Here is a 16,947-nt window from a genome sequence, read left to right on the forward strand (position 1 = left end):
AGCACTAGTTTGAGGACTTGAATATAAAAGTGCAGTCAGGTTGGAGCACAGAGATTGTGAGTGTAGCTGAGAGCAGAGAGGGCAGCAGGAAGGGCGGGAAGGCCACGAAGTGCTGGTGTCTACCCTCAAAGTCAGGAAGAGAGACAGCCCAAGGTCCCCACTCCACCCTCCAACTTCAGACAGGGCACTGAGCTAGCCATCTGCCTGACCCAAAAGGACTGGTGATTTCTTTCCTACAGAGACTAATCATCTCCCTTGGGGTTGTTTTGGAAATCAACTGTCCCTTAACATAGGGCCCATAGGAACATCTGGCCCAACTTGGAGGATGAAGTGCTGGAGATCCAACTCTCAGCCATGCCTGCGTGCTACAGGAAGTGCCAGGCCCTGCACGCCAGCCTTCAGAGTCTACCACCAGGAACCAGGCTTCCTTAGTCTCCACAGATGGGCTGGGGCATTTCCTCTCCTCTCTAGGTTTGTCCCCCCCCCCCCACACACACACTAAAAGAGGAGGTTTGGGTAGAGCAGCTGAGGTCTGAGGTCAGGGACCGCGGTACTTTTCTAGAATCTGTTAGTGACCTTTTATTCACAAACAATCCTGAAGGGAACATCAGCCCATCCCAAGGCTGCTAAAGAGCAGTGAGTTTTCACATACTTTTCATGAAGTAAGGTACAGCCCTGGACAGAGAGGCCCACAAAGCAGGCTTCTTAGGGTATCCAGTTTCCAGCTGTCAAAACTAGGAGTTGGGGACCCCTTTCCCCACCCCCACCTTCTGACCCAGCACATTCAAGAACACAGCAGTAGGAGGGGCTGCCATGGCAACACCATCAGCTCGCATCTGCGTCACTAAGGAGTCCCCAAAATAGGTCCCTTGTGATAATCCATGGTGCGCGTGGGGAGATAGGCTCCTGTAGGGTGCTTACCTAGGCCCCAAGCAGGACGCTGGCCCCATTTTCATAGGAGACATCGAGGGCAGGAATGAGGAAGAGGCTGACCTGGAGCAATGGGGCAGGACTGGCATCAGGAAGCCCAAGGATGGACCCATCCAGCCCTCCACACCGCATTGACGAGGAGCTAAGGGGCTTGCCCAAGGCCACGAGGGAAGTCGATACTAAGTTCCTGCCTTGGCTCAGAACTAACGAGAGGCTCTCATGCTTCCTGCTCCTGGGCCAGAACAAGGAAAACAACCTCATCACCCTCCTGTCCCTTTTACACAGGAGGAGACTGGCAGCCACCAAGAGAGTGGCTCGCTGAGGCTGCACAGAGCTCCAGTGGCAGAGCAGGGACTACGCATACCTGACACCCAGCCCTGGGCCTCAACACTGGCAAACATCAGCTCTATAGCAGAAACGCCCAGGAGTGGTAGAGGCCAAGAAACTACCCATCCCAGAGTCTCCTCTCCCGGGGCTTCTCAAGTCTTCCTTCCCAAGGCCAGTGCAGACGAACCCCAACAGGTCTGGGCGGTCTCCTTATCTTTGTCTTGTAGTATACTGGGGACCACAGCTGACAGCCTACTTTAGTCCCTTGGAGGCCAGCAGTCTGAATGCCTTTCCCACCCAAACTGCCTGCCTCCCTCCTATTCCTTATACTTGAATGTTCTTCCCTGTCTTACTCATGTCTCTGAAGCCTTAAAGACAGAATGAACATCGATGTCTTCTAGGAAGCCTTTCCTAGCTCCAGGGTGATTTAGTTCCCTCAATCTCCAGGCTACCCTAGCTGTCTCTTCCCCCTTCTCTGCCATGGCTCGGCTTACTGGGCACATCATCTCCTCTTGTGTACGTCCCCATGGTTGCACTTCCTCAGACAAGCAACCTGGCTGGCAAACAGGAGGTGCTCCAACACTGAGAGCCCACAGCCCAAGCTCCCTTGTTTGGGAAGCCACCCTGGATGCCTGCAGCCTACTCCAGAAACATGGGTCTTCTATATACATACTCGGTTTTCAAGAAACCTGGGCAGTGATGCCAGAGAAGAGGGCCTCTCCGAATAGTAGGTTCCCAACACCTGGAATTATAGCTGAAGCCATGACACCATGACTGAAGACCCCAGTGGCCTCCTCTTTACAAAGTAAGTACACTCCAGAGTCAGGGCCTATATGCTACATCCCATAGGAAAAAGGACAAAGATTCACTCACAGATTAGTTTACAAAGCACTTTCCACTCACATTAAACTCACATCTTGAATCTGAGTTTTATGAATCTATTTTCAAAATGGGGGGTGGGAGTTAGGATCTTTGAGATCTCCAGAGAGACAGTGAGCCACCCATCCTAAAGGCAGGGAGACTGATTCTTGACTTCTATGTCCTACAAGTCATATGGGAGCCAGTCACCACTTGGTGCTCAGCCCCCAGGGCCAGCTCCTGACCAGATCTGTTATGTGCGTCTCTGGGGCAGGAGCAGTTAGATCCCCACTACCACACAAGCAGGCGGGAGAGGCCTGGGGAAGGTCTGAGGAATCACACTGGAGCTAAAAGCAGGGCTTCCTGCCAAGAGGACAGTTAGTCCCACTAATGATTCATTCATTCAGCAAACTTCTAGGGAGCATCTACAACCAGCATGCCCAGTACTAGAGTCAGGAACACAAGCGTGAGACACAGACAAGGACCCCTGTTCCCACGAGACTAAGCAGATGTGCATACATGGTAACTGGTGGACAGGAAGTTATGAGGTGGTGAGAGCAGCTCATACGGCTTCATAGGCCCCATGAAGGAGTTTAGAAGGTTTGAAATATTACAGTCGGCTGAGAGTTCCCATGGCCGCCAAAGCTCTGTGGGCTGCTGGTGGCCCTGTCTACCAAGGCGAGCACTGGAGAGATCTCTCAGAAAACCTGGGAAGGAGGAGCTGCCAGCTTCATCACGAAGACTGGGGGGAACCTTCACCCATTCAGCAAACTGCAGAGCACATATGCTGGGCAACATGCAGCTTTCCCAGCCTATTTCTCGGGCTTAAGCAGGCCACCTAGCCACAGACGGGGAGGTGGTTCTGGTTTTAGCCTGCCTTCATTCCCCTGAGCCAGGTCCTTATTTCTTAGGTCTCACTGTCCAGTCTGTACCATGAAGGTTGAACCAGATCCAGAGCTAACAGATAACAATTTTGCTTTGAGAAAGAGAGAGAGAGAGAATGGGCACACCAGGGCAGCTAACGAACTCCAGATGCGTGTGCCCCTGTGCTCATGTGAGACATTGTGCGTTTGCGTCACTGTGCGTCTGGCTCACATGGGACCTGGAGATTTGAACATGAGTTCTTAGGCCTCGCAGGCAAGTGCCTTAACCACTAAACCATCTCACCAGCACCAGATAACTACTTTTTGGCATGTGTATGTACACATGGTGTGCATACATGTGCTTGTGCGTTTATGTAACTATGGGTCCATGTGTATGTGTGGACGCATGTACTGGTACGTGAGTAGGCTAGAGGTCAATGTTGGGCATCCTCTTCAATCACTCTTCACTTCATGTTTTGAGACAGGCTCCCTCATTGAACTATTTGATTCAGCTAGACTAGCTAGCCAGCAAGCTCTGGAATCCTATCTCCACCTCCCCAGCTCTGCAATTACAGGTGCACAACACCATGGCCAGTGTTTTATGTGAGTGCTGGGGACCCAAACTCAGGCTTGTGTAGTAAACACTTTACCAACCAAACCACCTCTCCAGCCCATAACTATGCTTTTATTACTCAAGTACTCGCTGCTGGATTTGGGGGCAGGAGGGTGGGGCAGAATTTCCACATCTGCCACTGAGTCATTAGCCTGCTAGTAAAATATCACTCTTGGTTCTCCTCTCCTAGTTCAGATGAGCCCTTAGAAGCACAGCCACCCCAAAGTGGTCTCTGTCGACTGGGAATGTGATACGGCTGAGGCGGAAAGTGACACAGAACCAAAGGAGGGTGGCCAGGAGAGTGAGCGCTTCATTCTGATTGAGGACCATGTTAGGTGACTGCCAACCCTCAGTTCACGAGTAAAACCTTATAGTCTGGCCACTTAGCCTCATTCTCCACCCAATCCCCGCTTGCATACCCAAGAGAAGGAGAATTCCGTCCCTATCACCCAGGCTGTGCATCCATCAAGTGTGCATCCATCAAGATTCCTCTACTCCATCAAAACCTGGCCCCCACCTGTTCTAAGCTTTGGAGTCACACAGAATACATCAGCCCAGGATTTTCCTGCTACCACCTCATGCTGAGGCCTGAGCTAAACAACTCTAAGAATAGACACAAGCATACAGGGGTTCCACAGTGCAAAGCCCCCCACCCAGGTACAAAGGCAGAGATGCATATGCAGCCAGCTTATGCCTGGTCCAGGACAGTCTTTCAGAGACTAGAGGAAAAACACAAAACCAGCACAGACTCTCTCTCCCCCGACAGAAAACACCCACTACCCATGCTCCTACAAAGACAGCAGACACCAAGGCATCTGTTGCAATCTCTCACCCATCACAGGACTTCCCTTCACAGAATCCATGGTCTCTCCTTGAATCCTGCCACTGTCAGGGTGTTTGTCACCTCACGACAGTGGGAACTTATCTGCAGAGGCGAACTAGGCCACTTGGGAGTGTCTTCAAGGACCAAGGAGGTACAAGCGAGTCTCAAGGAGATGTCAAGATAACATAAAATTTGCTTCAGGAACCTCCCCTACTCCACCTAGTCTTTCACCAAAGTAGATCCCAGAGAGCTAAACTGACGAGTCTACTTTTCATACTAGTTCTTGCCACATTCCATGATGCAATTGCTTGCACCCAGTTTTTTTAAATCATATTTTCAGTGACTAATAACAACACGAAGAAATTCTTCTGATATGACAGTAAAGGACTTTATCAAAATCATTTGATGGAGGACAGATCTCCCTAGATTAAAACAAAACAAAACAAAACTCTAGATTAAAAAAAAATGTGTTAATCTTACATCCTATTCCTGGAAGACACAGCTCACAGCCTGTGAACAGCAGCACCCAGGCAGGGGATCTCCAGATAGGACAACCACAGACAGTATCCCTATGCTACTGCCCAGAGACAAAACATGGTGAAAGCATGAACATGGGCAAGTCCCGTCCTTTCCTTGTTAAGGGCATCAAAGGACAAAGCGATCAGAAAAGTACTTCTAAATGAGAGAAGAGTCTGAAAGAGGCTGAGGGCTGGTGTGGGGAGCAGCTCAGGCTGAGCGTCCGGGGATGGTAACAGCAGCTTGAGCACCTCTCCAAGGGCAATGGGCAGTCCCAGAACAAGGACAGAAGACCATGGCAGCAATCAACAAGAAAGAGTGCCCACGACAGGTCGTTAAACCGTACTATAGCTCCAGCAATGAGCTAGCTGCAGCCATTAGCACATGAGAAATGATCTAACAAGTACTCCTAACGCTAAGAGAAAGAAACAGGATTCTGATCTGCAGCATGTTCATTTCATACAGCATGCTTAATTAAACTTATAAAGAAACCCAATAAAATGCTAATAGGAAGCTATCACTGGATAGATAGCTGATTTACCAGCCATTTTATTTTCTTCCTGTTTGCCTATACTTCAGATTTCCATAATTAGCATGTTTTATTTTCTCAACGAAGGTGAGCAGGGCAAGGAGATGCTAAGCTGTTAAAGAAATATTTCCCTACATGGTTAAAGCTGTGGTTTTGATTCCCACTCTGCTGCTGACTGACTGACAGCCACCCTTCCATCTTCCCGTCCCCCCCCCCCCACCTCCTCCTTTTAGGTATGCCACACCAAACTTACAACTGAGTGGGTTCCACATCCCGGGCTGACAGACGGGTTGTGGGGCAGAGGGCAGTTCGGGCACACCTGTCCCAGACAGGCACAGTTCCCGGGTCCAGTGACTGATTCAAGAGATTACAAAACCCTGGCCATTCTGCCCCGTTCAGTCTCTCCCAGCCAAAGCTCAGTGAGGAGGGGAAGGACGACTGCTAAGGGACCAGAAACAGTACGTGGGGGGGGGGGGGGAGCTGCAGAGTTCAGTTATCACTTATAACTGACAAGAGTGAGTGGTGTCACCCACCTCAGATGGGGGCATAGGAAGTGATGTAAGGCATGTTGCAAAACTGATGAGTGTCGGGATGGAGAATGAACCCGGACTTGGCTAGGATCAGACTGAGTAACCAGCCTAGGTACAAAATGATTTCTTCCTCCAGAGAGCCAGGCTCCTCCAAAGAGCGAGCCAAGTCACCTGCCATCTCGGCGCTCGGGAGGCTGAGGCAGGAGGATGGCCGGTTGGAAGACATTCGGGGCTACATAATGAGACCTTTACAAAAATTTTCAACAAAAAAAAATTTTTTTTAAAGATAAGGAGTTGGTAAGGACTCCAACTAGAAGTGGCTAGTCCTCCAGGTCAGGAATCTTTTTCCCTGAGCGTCGACTCCTTGCCCTTGCACACAGATTCCCCCACGTGTGACACACTCACCCCATCGCCCGGACCCTTCGCGTGACAGGGTGGTAGATCCTCCATTCTTGTTGTCGCCCCGGGCGGCCTCGGCCCGGCGCTCACCCCGCAGGACCCCGGAGTAGGCGGCTATGAGGGTCTTCATGCTGAAGTCACCCCAGGGAAGCAGGTCACGGCCCTGCGGAACACCGCCTCACGCCGTAGCCCTGGCCCATGCCCCGGCCGCCGAGGCCAGGGCTTCACGCTGAGCCGGCACCCGAGCCCGGAGGGATGGCACCCAACCGAGGTGTTGGTGGGGGGGAAGGTAGGGGACGGCTACGGCCAGAGACCCGGGGGGGGGGGGCCGGCGGGCGGGAGGGCGGCGCGAGGAGCCGCGGGAGAGCCGGCGAGCGAGCGGGCGAGCGGCCTCGGGGCTCCCGGCGCCGAGCGCGCGCTTTATAACCTCACAAGGGGGCGTGTCCCGGCGCGGGCCGGGCGGGGCGGCCGGCTCCACCCCGCGGCCGGACCACGTCCTCGCGGCGGGGGGAGCGTGGTGCAGCGCCGGGACTCCCGGCGAGCCCAGGACGGAACCGAGACCTTCTCTGCACGTGGTGGACGAGAGGAGAACGACGAGAGCATCTCGAGGCCCCGTTCCCAGCGCTAGACCTGGCTGCTCCTTCGGCTCCTTCGCGCCCGTCCCCTCGGACTCCCCCGCGAATATTGGTACAGCCCGACAGCTGGAACGTGGGCCGGGAAGCCGAGCACGTGCCGGACGGCCCAGCGTGCGGGTGCCTGTGTTCTTCTTTGGCAGCGCTTCCCTTTGGCTTCGCTTGCAAAGGTCTTGCCTCTGGTCAGTAGTGTTGGGATTAGTTTGATTAACGGTGATTTTTTTTTTTTTTAATGATTTCTGGAGGTAGGGTCTCGCACCTGTCCAGGCTGACCTGGAATTCACTATGGAGTCTCATGCTGGCCCCAACTCATGGTGATCCTCCTACCCCTGCCTTCCAAGTGCTGGGATTAAAGGTGTGCGCCACCACGCCCGGCCTGATTTTTTTTTTTGTAATCACCCCAAATGCCTCTTGCCTTTCTGTTTATCAGGAACTACCACAGAGCCCAGGGTGGGGAGCGTCAACCTGTAATCCCCAGGCTCAGGAGGCTGAGGCAGGAGGATTACGAGCTCCAGGTGAGCTTGAGGCTATGCAGCGAGGCTCAAGCCAACACAGAATATACAATGAGACCTTGTTTCAAAATACCAGAAGAAGAAAAAAACAGTGTCATGCTAATTCCTTCCAGTCCTTTGAGACACGTTGGTGAGGGTGAAGGCAGGAGAGAGCCACACATGTCAACAAAGCTGGGATGTGAAAGAACCTAGGGTCCTATAGAGCCATGGAGGAAAAAGGACCCTGCGTCAGGCTTGGTGGGGGGGGGGGGGGTTACACTTCCCAGAAAGGTGATGCATTGTAGGTTTGGAAGCTTACCTCGAGCCCAGTTTTGGTCCTGCCTTTCTTGAACTTTCAGTTGCCATGTCTGTAAAATGGGAATCATTTGTGTGTGTGTGTGTGTGTGTGTGTGTGTGTGTGTGAGAGAGAGAGAGAGAGAGAGAGAGGGGCGCGCTGAGAACTAAGGAAGTGACGTATGAAAAGTACCTAGCTAGTGTCAGCTACATAGAAAGTGCTGGGAATGATTTCGTTGTTGGCAAGGTGAGTAGAAGTTTTGCACATGTACCATGTGAAGGCAAGACAGAAGGACAGGCAGAGAGTAAAAACAATCAGCCTGTCTGGCGCTGGGCCTGGGCCAGGACGTTGAGTGCTTGGAATCCAGATGACTATAGAAGATGAGGCCGAGGTTTGAACACTCTTCAGACCCGGTGGTGGGGAGTGGGGTCTTAACAGCGGTCAGAAGAGTTTTAGGAGCCTTCTAGCCATAGCATGGGGAAATGGACAGGAGCCAGAACAGGCTGTCAGCAGGAGCTGGGTGAAAGAGCTTCAAGCTAGGCAGTAGTAGAGGAAATGACAGCCAGAAAGAAGAGCATAGAAGGGGGGAAGGGTGGCTCAGTGGTAGAGTGCTTGCTTAGTGTGTACAGGCCCTGGGTTCTCCAAAAGAGAGAGAAGAAGAAAGAACAGAGAAGAGGAGGAGAGAGAAGAAGAGGAACAGAGGGGAGAGTGACACAAGTTAGTCACAGAGCATCATGTGAAAAATGCTTTTAGTAGGGCTGGAGAGATGGCTTAGCGGTTAAGGCACTTGTCTGTGAAGCCAAAGGACCCAGGTTCAATTCCCCAATACCCACATAAGCCAGATGCACAAAGTGGCACATGCATCTGGAGTTTGTTTGCAGTGGCCAGAGGCTCTGATGCACCCATTCTCTCTGTCGGCATCTCTTGCTCTCAAAATAAAATAAGTGCTTTGGGTGAGCCCTAGAAACTCTTCCATTTGTCTAACTCCTTAAAGGCCATAGATGTAAATATCATTAAGAAAATGCCATGGAGAGCTGGGCGTGGTGGCACATGCCTTTAATCCCAGCACTCAGGAGACAGAGGTAGGAGGATCACTATGCGTTCGAGGCCACCCTGAGACTACATAGTGAATTCCAGGTGAGCCTGGGCTAGAGCGACACCCTACCTCAAAAAACAAGAAAAGAAAGAAAGAAAATGCCATGGAGTCAGCGAAGAGTAGAAGGCACAGCATCCCAGGCAGAGAGCTCAGCCTGCAGCTGGAAAGAGCTTGGAACCTTTAGGAAACTGAGAGAAGATAGTGGTATGTCACGTGATGGTGGTGGGGGGACACAGGAGACTGGTGTGTACAAAGGCTGTGAGTTGGGACCAGGTATGGTGTATTTGGGGTAAAAAAAAAAAAAAAAAAGAGTGCAGCCATGTGACTGCTGAAGGTCTCCGCAGATTCTTCGAGGCAAGACTTCTGGTGGTTTCCTAGCATGCACAAGTCCTGGGTTTATTACACACATACACACACACACCTCCTGCTAGCCTAGAGGACCCCATATTATTATGTGCCTTGTGCCTGCTCTAGAACATTCTTCTGTGGAGGAAACCTTGGGCTGAAACTCATGGTCCACACACTCATTTCGAGTGTGATCTAAGGGCTACAGGGCTTGAACTGTGAAGCAAGAGGTCTGGAGTCTGGCCTCTTTTCTACTACTTGCCAAGTGCCCTTGGGTAACTCTCCCTATCTTGCTTAGGCTTTAGTTTCTACATCATGAAGCAGAAGTGAGAAGCCAGGTCTGATGGCTCAGGTTTATAATCTCAGCATTTGGGAAGTGGAAGGCAGGAGAATCAGGAGTTCAAAGTCTTCTGTGGTTACATAAGGAGTTTAAGGCCAACTTGAGCTAGATGAAATGCTGTCTCAAAAGGCCAAAAAGAGAAAAGGGTAAATGGCTTAGCGGTTAGGGCGTCGGACTCTGAAGCCAAAAGGCCAAAAAGAAGCCAGGCATGCTGGCACACGCCTTTAATCTGGAGGCAGAGGTAGGAGAATCACCATGAGATCAAGGCCACCCTGAGACTTCATAGTGAATTCCAGGTCAGCCTGGTCTAGAGTGAGACCCTACCTTGAAAACAAACAAAAAAGGCCAAAAAGAAAATAAAACAGAAAGGGGCTAGAGCGATGGCTTAGCAGTTAAAGTACTTGTCTGCAGAGTTTAAGGATCCAGGTTCGATTCCCTATAACCCATGTAAGCCAGATGCACAAGGTGGCACATGCATCTGGAGTTTATTTACAGTGGCTAGAGGCCCTGATGAGTCCATTCTCTTTATATCTGTCTCCTTCTCTCTCTCTCTGTCTCTCTGTGAAATAAAATATTTTAGGACTGGAGAAATGGCTTAGTGGTTAAGGCGCTTGCTTGTGAAGCCTAAGGACCCATATTTGACTCTTCAGGTCCCATATAAGCCAGACGTACAAAGTGATGCAAGTGCACAAGGCCAGTCTGTTGGGCTTGCCTCAAAAAATATTTTAGAAAATAAGACAGAAAGAGAAGAAGGGAAGAAAGAGAAGAAGAAGAAAGAAAGAAGAGAGAAAGACAAAAAGAAAAAGAAAATAAAGGAAGGAAGAGAGGGAAAGGAAATAAAAGGAAACCTGTCCCAGCACTTGGAAGTGGAGGTAGGAGAATCTCTGTAAGTTTGAGGCCAACGTAGGACTACAGAGTGAGTTCCAGAGTTCCAGGTCAGCCTGGCTTAGAAGGAGACCCTACCTTGAGCAAACAAACAAAAAACCCCAGAAAAATGGGTGGTAGGGAAGGAAGAAGCGGGGGTGGGGGGAAGGGTGACAGTTGCTATCTTGCTGGTTTTATTTGAGAACATGAGGATCGGGTATAATGATAACATGTAAAGGGTGTTACCATTATGCAATGAAAAGTAAGATATTGTTATCTTAATGATAATAAATGACAAGACCCATCTGAAACATTCAGAGCTCAAGTTTTCCAACCTCAGCACACCTTCTCTGGGCCAGGTACCAATTAGCACACAGGGAAGCAGACCTGGTCCCTGCCTTTGTGAATACTCAACCAAGAGATGGTATCCCAAAGCCAACGGTTACAGGATGGTTAAGGCCATAGTGGAGAGAAATAAGGAGGCCACGCCGAGCTTGGTTCTTACCCCATGGGTCGTCCTTGACAGTCTCTGCACTGTACTGGGTGCTATCCAAGGGCAGGGTCCTCACTCATCTGTGTCCCAGTACAGGCCTGCCTTGGCCAAAGGCTCAGTTGACAGTGGACTGACCAACAAACATGACAGAGGTCAGGAAGGGGGAGGGAATGGCAAATTAAAGGGTCCATGGGCTGGAGGGATGGCTTAATGGTTAAGGTGCTTGCCCGCAAAGCCAAGGGACCCAGGTTCAAGTCCCTAGGGCCCACGTTAGCCAGATTGCACAAGGGAACGCACATGTCTGAAGTTTGTCTGCAGTGGCTGGAGGCCCTGGCATGCCCATTCTCACTCTCTCACTGTCTCTCTTCCTCTCTCTGACTCTAATAAATAAATAAGCAAAAAGATCATGACATCAAAATAAAAGAGAGACTGATTGAGATGGGGAGGGAATATGATGGAGAATGGAGTTTCAAAGGGGAAAGTGGGGGGAGGGAGGGTATTACCATGGGGTATTTTTTGTAATCATGGAAGTTGTTAATAAAAATTTGAATAATAAATAAATAAATAGAAGGAGGTAGCTCCATTTTAAAAAAATTGTATTTTTTTTTAAACAAAGGTCAAGAGGAAGCAACATTGCTGCTGGACCTAAGAGGCTGAGTCTGATTCTGTCAGGCAGAGAAGAAGGGGGTGCATCCAGAGATTACAGAGTGGACAAAGGTCTGGAGGTGGGAACTAAGCACACTGGTATGGCTGGAAGCAAACTGGTGGTGGTGGGGTTGGGAGCAGGTAGGAGATGAAGCTGGAGAGGCTGACAGCGGGGACCAGATCTGAAGGTTCTTATAGTCTGGCCAGGATCCTTGGGCTTCATCCCGTGTGGGAGGGATCAAGGAGATGGTGTGCGCTGCGGAGGCTTCCAGGATCAGATTGGTTGCGTTAGAAAGACAGACTGGGGGATGGAGAGATGGCTTAGCCATTAAAGTGCTTGCCTGCAAAGCCTGATGGCCCCAGGTTCAGTTCCCTAGTACCCATGTAAAGCCAGATGCATAAAGGGGCATTTGCATCTGGAGTTCGTTTGCAGTGACTGAAGGCCCTTGTATACCCATTCTCTTTGTCTCTCCTCTTTCTCTCTTTCTCTTTCTCTCTCTCTGTCTCTCTGCTTGCAAATAAATAAATCAGAATAGGTTTTCTTTTTTTTTTTTTTAAAAAAAAAAAGGGGGGCTGGAGAGATGGCTTAGCGGTTAAATGCTTGCCTGTGAAGCCTAAGGACCCCGGTTCAAGGCTCGATTCCCCAGGACCCACGTTAGCCAGATGCACAAGGGGGCACATGCATCTGGAGTTCGTCCGCAGTGGCTGGAGGCCCTGGCGCACCCATTCTCTCTCTCTATCTGCCTCTTTCTCTCTCTGTCTGTCACTCTCAAATAAATAAATAAAAATAATAAAAAAAGAAAAAAAAAAGGAAGGCTGGGCTGGTGAGTATGCAAGTGAGGACTTGGGGAATAGGGCCATGAGCTCTGGTCACTAGCTTGGACGGACCCTTCATGTGTGGGAACATCCTGAAGGCCCGCAAAGGAACTCCAAAGGCTAAGAGACCCAGTCGCTTGCTTCTGGGCCACCTCACAGAAGAAGCAGCCCTGGGCTATCCCAACTTCCAGAATCCTCTCCCCTGGCCTCCAGCTTCTATGCTCATGGTCACTGCTTAAGTACCTTGGTCCAGCGTGGATTTGTATGGGAAGTCAGACCCAGAGCTAGAGCTGCAAGGGAAGACATGTCGTGGACGCTGTCTGCGTCCTGAGACTTCTCAGCTGGAGGCAGTGGGCAGGGGTGGTGCTTAACAGCAGGCATTGACTTCTGGTTTCCTCCCTGTCCCCCACATCCCAACAGCCTAACATCCTTAAGATCCCGTCATGGCCCTCCCTGCTCTTCCCAAGGATGAACAGAAAGTTGTATTCTGAGGCCCAAGTCACCTCTCTTTCATATAGTTGCTCAACCCAGCCCACAAGTGCGTTAGCTAAATCAGAGACGGGTCAAGGCCCACCTCCAAGAAGGGCTTGAGCAGGATGAGTTTTACCAAGGCTGACACGTCCTAGGTCTCCCCATGGTCACCAGGGTCGGGCTGCCATTATGAACTGTGCCCATGGCTTTGTGGTGTCTAAGAGTCTGACACATGCAGGCCAGATGGGAACTTTATTCCCTCATCACACAGGAAGCAGAGGGTAAGTGACTATCCATGTGGCAAATGAAACGCCTGTCCTACACACGTAGGGAGAAAATGTTTTCCAAGCTCCCTGATCTGTGCTAGGCTCCTAGATCGCATGCGCTTACCCTCTGCACAACGGTCTTGGAAGAGTGATTATCACCCCTCTGCAAATGCGAGGTAAAGAAGACATGCCCAGGGCCACAGTGAATACACACAGGCTGAGGTCCTCCCCTAACCGGGTATCTGGAACGCTTCTCATCCCGAGCGTTTTAGCAAAGGGTGCTCAGCTTGTGGGAGAGCTGGATTCATACCACAGCCTCCCTATCCTGCAGTCCACATGCCCTCCCTGCCCCCATGACTGCATGGGGAAGCATCTGTGACACGGTATCTGGATAAAATTGCCACCCACCACCTCCGTTAAGCTTCGCCAACAGCCCTGGCCCATGGCTCCATATTGCGGCTGGGAGAATTAAATGTTAGGAAAATGAAGTACTTGCTGGATGTCAGTGATGGGGTAGGATTTAAGCCAGTCTCATACCCACCATAGCTAGGCCCTGTTGAAGTTTCAACTCAGGCGTGGCTCACCTCGCTTGGAGAGAAAGAGGGCAGAGGTTTAGGGATTTTGGGTAAAGGAAGGACAGCCTGGCATGGCCCTCTGGCTCAGAACTCAAATCATCTCTTCTCCAGGTCGAAATTTGCCAGCTGGAACAGCTATGGGGCATGACCGCGCCCCTCTGGGCTTCCTTCCTCCGATTTCCAAACTCTCTTACAGTCTCTCTTCTGGGAGATGTCCCCAGATGCCAAAGGGTAGAATCTCAGTTTCCAGACTACAGAGTCTGGGATTTATTCTCAGAGCAATAAGAAGCCATACAAGTTTTGTTTTTTTTAAAAAAATATATTTTTTATTAGGGCTGGAGAGATGGCTTAGTGGTTAAGGCCTGCTAAGCCTAAGGACCCATGTCTGACTTTCCATATCCCACATAAGCCAGATGTATAAGGTGGTACATGCATCTAGAGTTCAGTTGTAGTGACTGAAGGCCCTGATGTGCCAGTTCTCCCTCTCCCTCTCTCTCTTTCTCTCGTTCACTCGCTCATTCTCGCTCACATTAAAAACAAAGGCCAGTCCATTGGGCTTGCCTCAAAATTTTATTTTTATTTATTTATCTAGGAGACAGAATGAGCACACCAGAGCCTCTAGCCACTGCAAAACAAACAACGCATGTGCTGCCATGTGCATCTGGCTTCCGTGGATATTGTGGGACTCGAACCTCGGTCCTTAGACTTCACAGGCAAGCACCTGAATTGCTAAGCCATCTCTCCAGCCCCCATAGAAGTTTTTAAGCAGGAGTGAGGTGTGGTCAGTTTTCACTTTAGAAAGCACATTGCCAAGCAAGAGCACCTTTCATTGTCACTCGTATGGCACCCTTCCTGAATACCTTTGCCTTAAATTAGCCAGGCTCCTTGCAGGGAGCAACCTATTCCAACTGGGCAATTTGAGGAAAGTTTAATACAAAGACTTGTTTCTAAATATATTCACGGGTAATAAGAAAACTTTCTCTGATGCTAGTGGCATTTAAGGTCTCCAGCCAGCACAGCCAAGGAGAGGTCCTGTGGAGTGGGAACTAGGTGGAGAGGGTTGCCTGGTTAAGAACATAGACAACCCGTGCTGTTTCCTGCCCCTCCCTCCTTCCTGCCCAGGCTAATGCCAGAGGTCCTCACTGACCAGTGGGTGAAGCAGTCTCTTGATGTAGTCCACGGCCAGCACCTGGCAGAGTGCAGGTAGAGAAAGATGAGGGAAAATGGGAGGGATGCAGCCCATGGAGAACCCTGTCCTTCCCTGTGCCCCATCAGACCCGTAGCTTCTGTCTTTTAGGACATGCCTCATTGCTAATGCTCACTTAGCCATCTTTCCCTAGAGAGCCTGCTGCAGGCAGAGGTAGGGCCAGTGTTCTCTGTGCCCCAGTGTCCAGCTGTGGGCCTGGTCTGTGCACAAGAGGGGTTTGAGAGATATTGGGTGGGCAGAGAAGGACGGAGGCAGGAAGGAGAGAGAAGATGGCATGTCGACGTCGCTAGGATGAAATGAAACGGTTGGTGGCAGGGCAGAGAAAGGGGTTTTTATTTTTTCTTTTTACATTTATTTATTTATGAGTGAGAAAGAGGCAGATAGAGAATGGGCACATCAGCCACTGCAAACGCACTCCAGACACATGTGCCATCTTGTGCATCTGGCTTACGTGGGTGCTGGGGAATTGAACTTGGGTCCTTAGGCTTTGCAAGCAAGTGCCTTAATCTCTAAGCCATCTCTCCAACCCCAGAAGGGTGTTTTGAGGGATGCTGAGGCCTGGGATGTCTGGGACTTGGTGACATGGCCGGGCAGAAGGAAGGAAGGGGCTGAGGGAAGGAGACTCAAGGTTTCCAACTTGAACAAGAGCTCTGTTGCTCCAGCTGCAACACCAGGCCCTTGGGGGCTCGGAGGTGGCCTGTAGTCTGTCTTGTGTGGCATGTCTGGCTACTGCAGAGGAATAGGAGAGGGCTGAGCCCCTTGGGAACCAACCATCAGAGCAACCCCAGGCCCCTTTTTAGAGAGTTCTGTTGCAATATGCACAGAAAGCTCCTTGCATCATTCTGCCTGAATGTTGCTTACCCAACCCTCCCAAGGCCTTTTCCCTTTGGGGGTGGCGGTGAGGGCAGGGGGACTTTACGGTGCAGAGCACGCCCAGTATGTTCATTCCCCAACTGTCCTTCAATCTTCGTGAGACCCCCTCCCCACCTTAGCCAAATGCTAGATACTGGCGGTATAGAAGCCTAGATCCTGAAGGAGAAACACACACATAAAAAGTCCATTTCTGTTGAGTGCAGTTCTTTTGATATTGTGGGTGTTGGGTTTTTTGTTTTGTTTTGTTTTGTTTGAGTCAGGGTCTCACTCTATAGCTCAGGCTGGCCTGCAACTTACCATAATAGCCCAGGCTGTCTTTGAACTCACATTGATCCTCTTACCTCAGTGTGGGATTACAAGTGTGAGCCACTCTACCTGATTTTCCATTTTGTTTTCAGACAGGATCTCACTGTGTAGCTCAGGCCAGCCTGGAACTTATGCCAATCCTCCTGCCTCAGCCTCTCAAGTGCTGGGTTGTTCCACCATTCCTAGGAGGCCCAGCTCTTTACAGATGAGACCTGCTCGAGTGTAGTCTTGTTCAGAAGTCTGAGAGGTGACATGGATGACAAGACATGGTCCCAGGAAGCCATATGGTCAACCTCACACACGTCCACCCCATACTTCCTGGTCTCCAGGACTCTGGGAAGCACTATTTAAGCCCCCCACATAGTACAGGCAATAAGTACTGTGTCGAGGATATGTTGAAGACAGATGATGAACCCGTGCTCCCATGCAAGGCCAAGGTGGGCTGGGACCCAGTCAGGCCCAGGGAACCAGGTAGGAGCTCAAGACAGGATGCTGGGGTCATTTTTAATGATAATTACAAATACATCTCATCAAGACACTTCCCATCCATGTACACCCAGACCCCGATGGGGGCCCAGACTGGAAAGGCCACGTGTTCTTGCTGCTTACAGCGTTTGTGTCGTAATTTCCGGAGGCTTCATTCATATAGGAGTAAGTGCAGCGCCTCCACCCCGGGGCTGTGGTCAGGACTGAGATAATGAAGACCGTGCCTAGCATAGTTCTTGATGGCTGCTACCATTGAGAAAGGAGTGGGCAAGACAATTGTCCCTGCCTGCGGGGGGGTCACCTTGTCCAAAGGGCTTTGATCAGACATAAAAGGGGAGGATGACATACCCAGAGTACC

The 16,947-nt window shown here is 50.6% G+C and overlaps 1 protein-coding gene across 1 annotated transcript in view; it reads right to left on the reverse strand.

Annotated features, from left to right (window-relative positions):
• Dgat2 (diacylglycerol O-acyltransferase 2) overlaps positions 1 to 6,642 on the reverse strand; it is a 30,474-nt gene extending 23,832 nt beyond the window's left edge. Inside the window, exon 1 of the mRNA XM_004656261.2 lies at positions 6,395 to 6,642. Within this exon, the coding sequence (XP_004656318.1) occupies positions 6,395 to 6,518 (124 nt within the window). The 5' untranslated portion in view covers positions 6,519 to 6,642. The remainder of the gene's footprint in view (positions 1 to 6,394) is intronic.
• Positions 6,643 to 16,947: the final 10,305 nt, after the last annotated feature.

Source organism: Jaculus jaculus, chromosome 3, assembly GCF_020740685.1.
Source record: "Jaculus jaculus isolate mJacJac1 chromosome 3, mJacJac1.mat.Y.cur, whole genome shotgun sequence".
Taxonomy (NCBI): Eukaryota; Metazoa; Chordata; class Mammalia; order Rodentia; family Dipodidae; genus Jaculus; species Jaculus jaculus.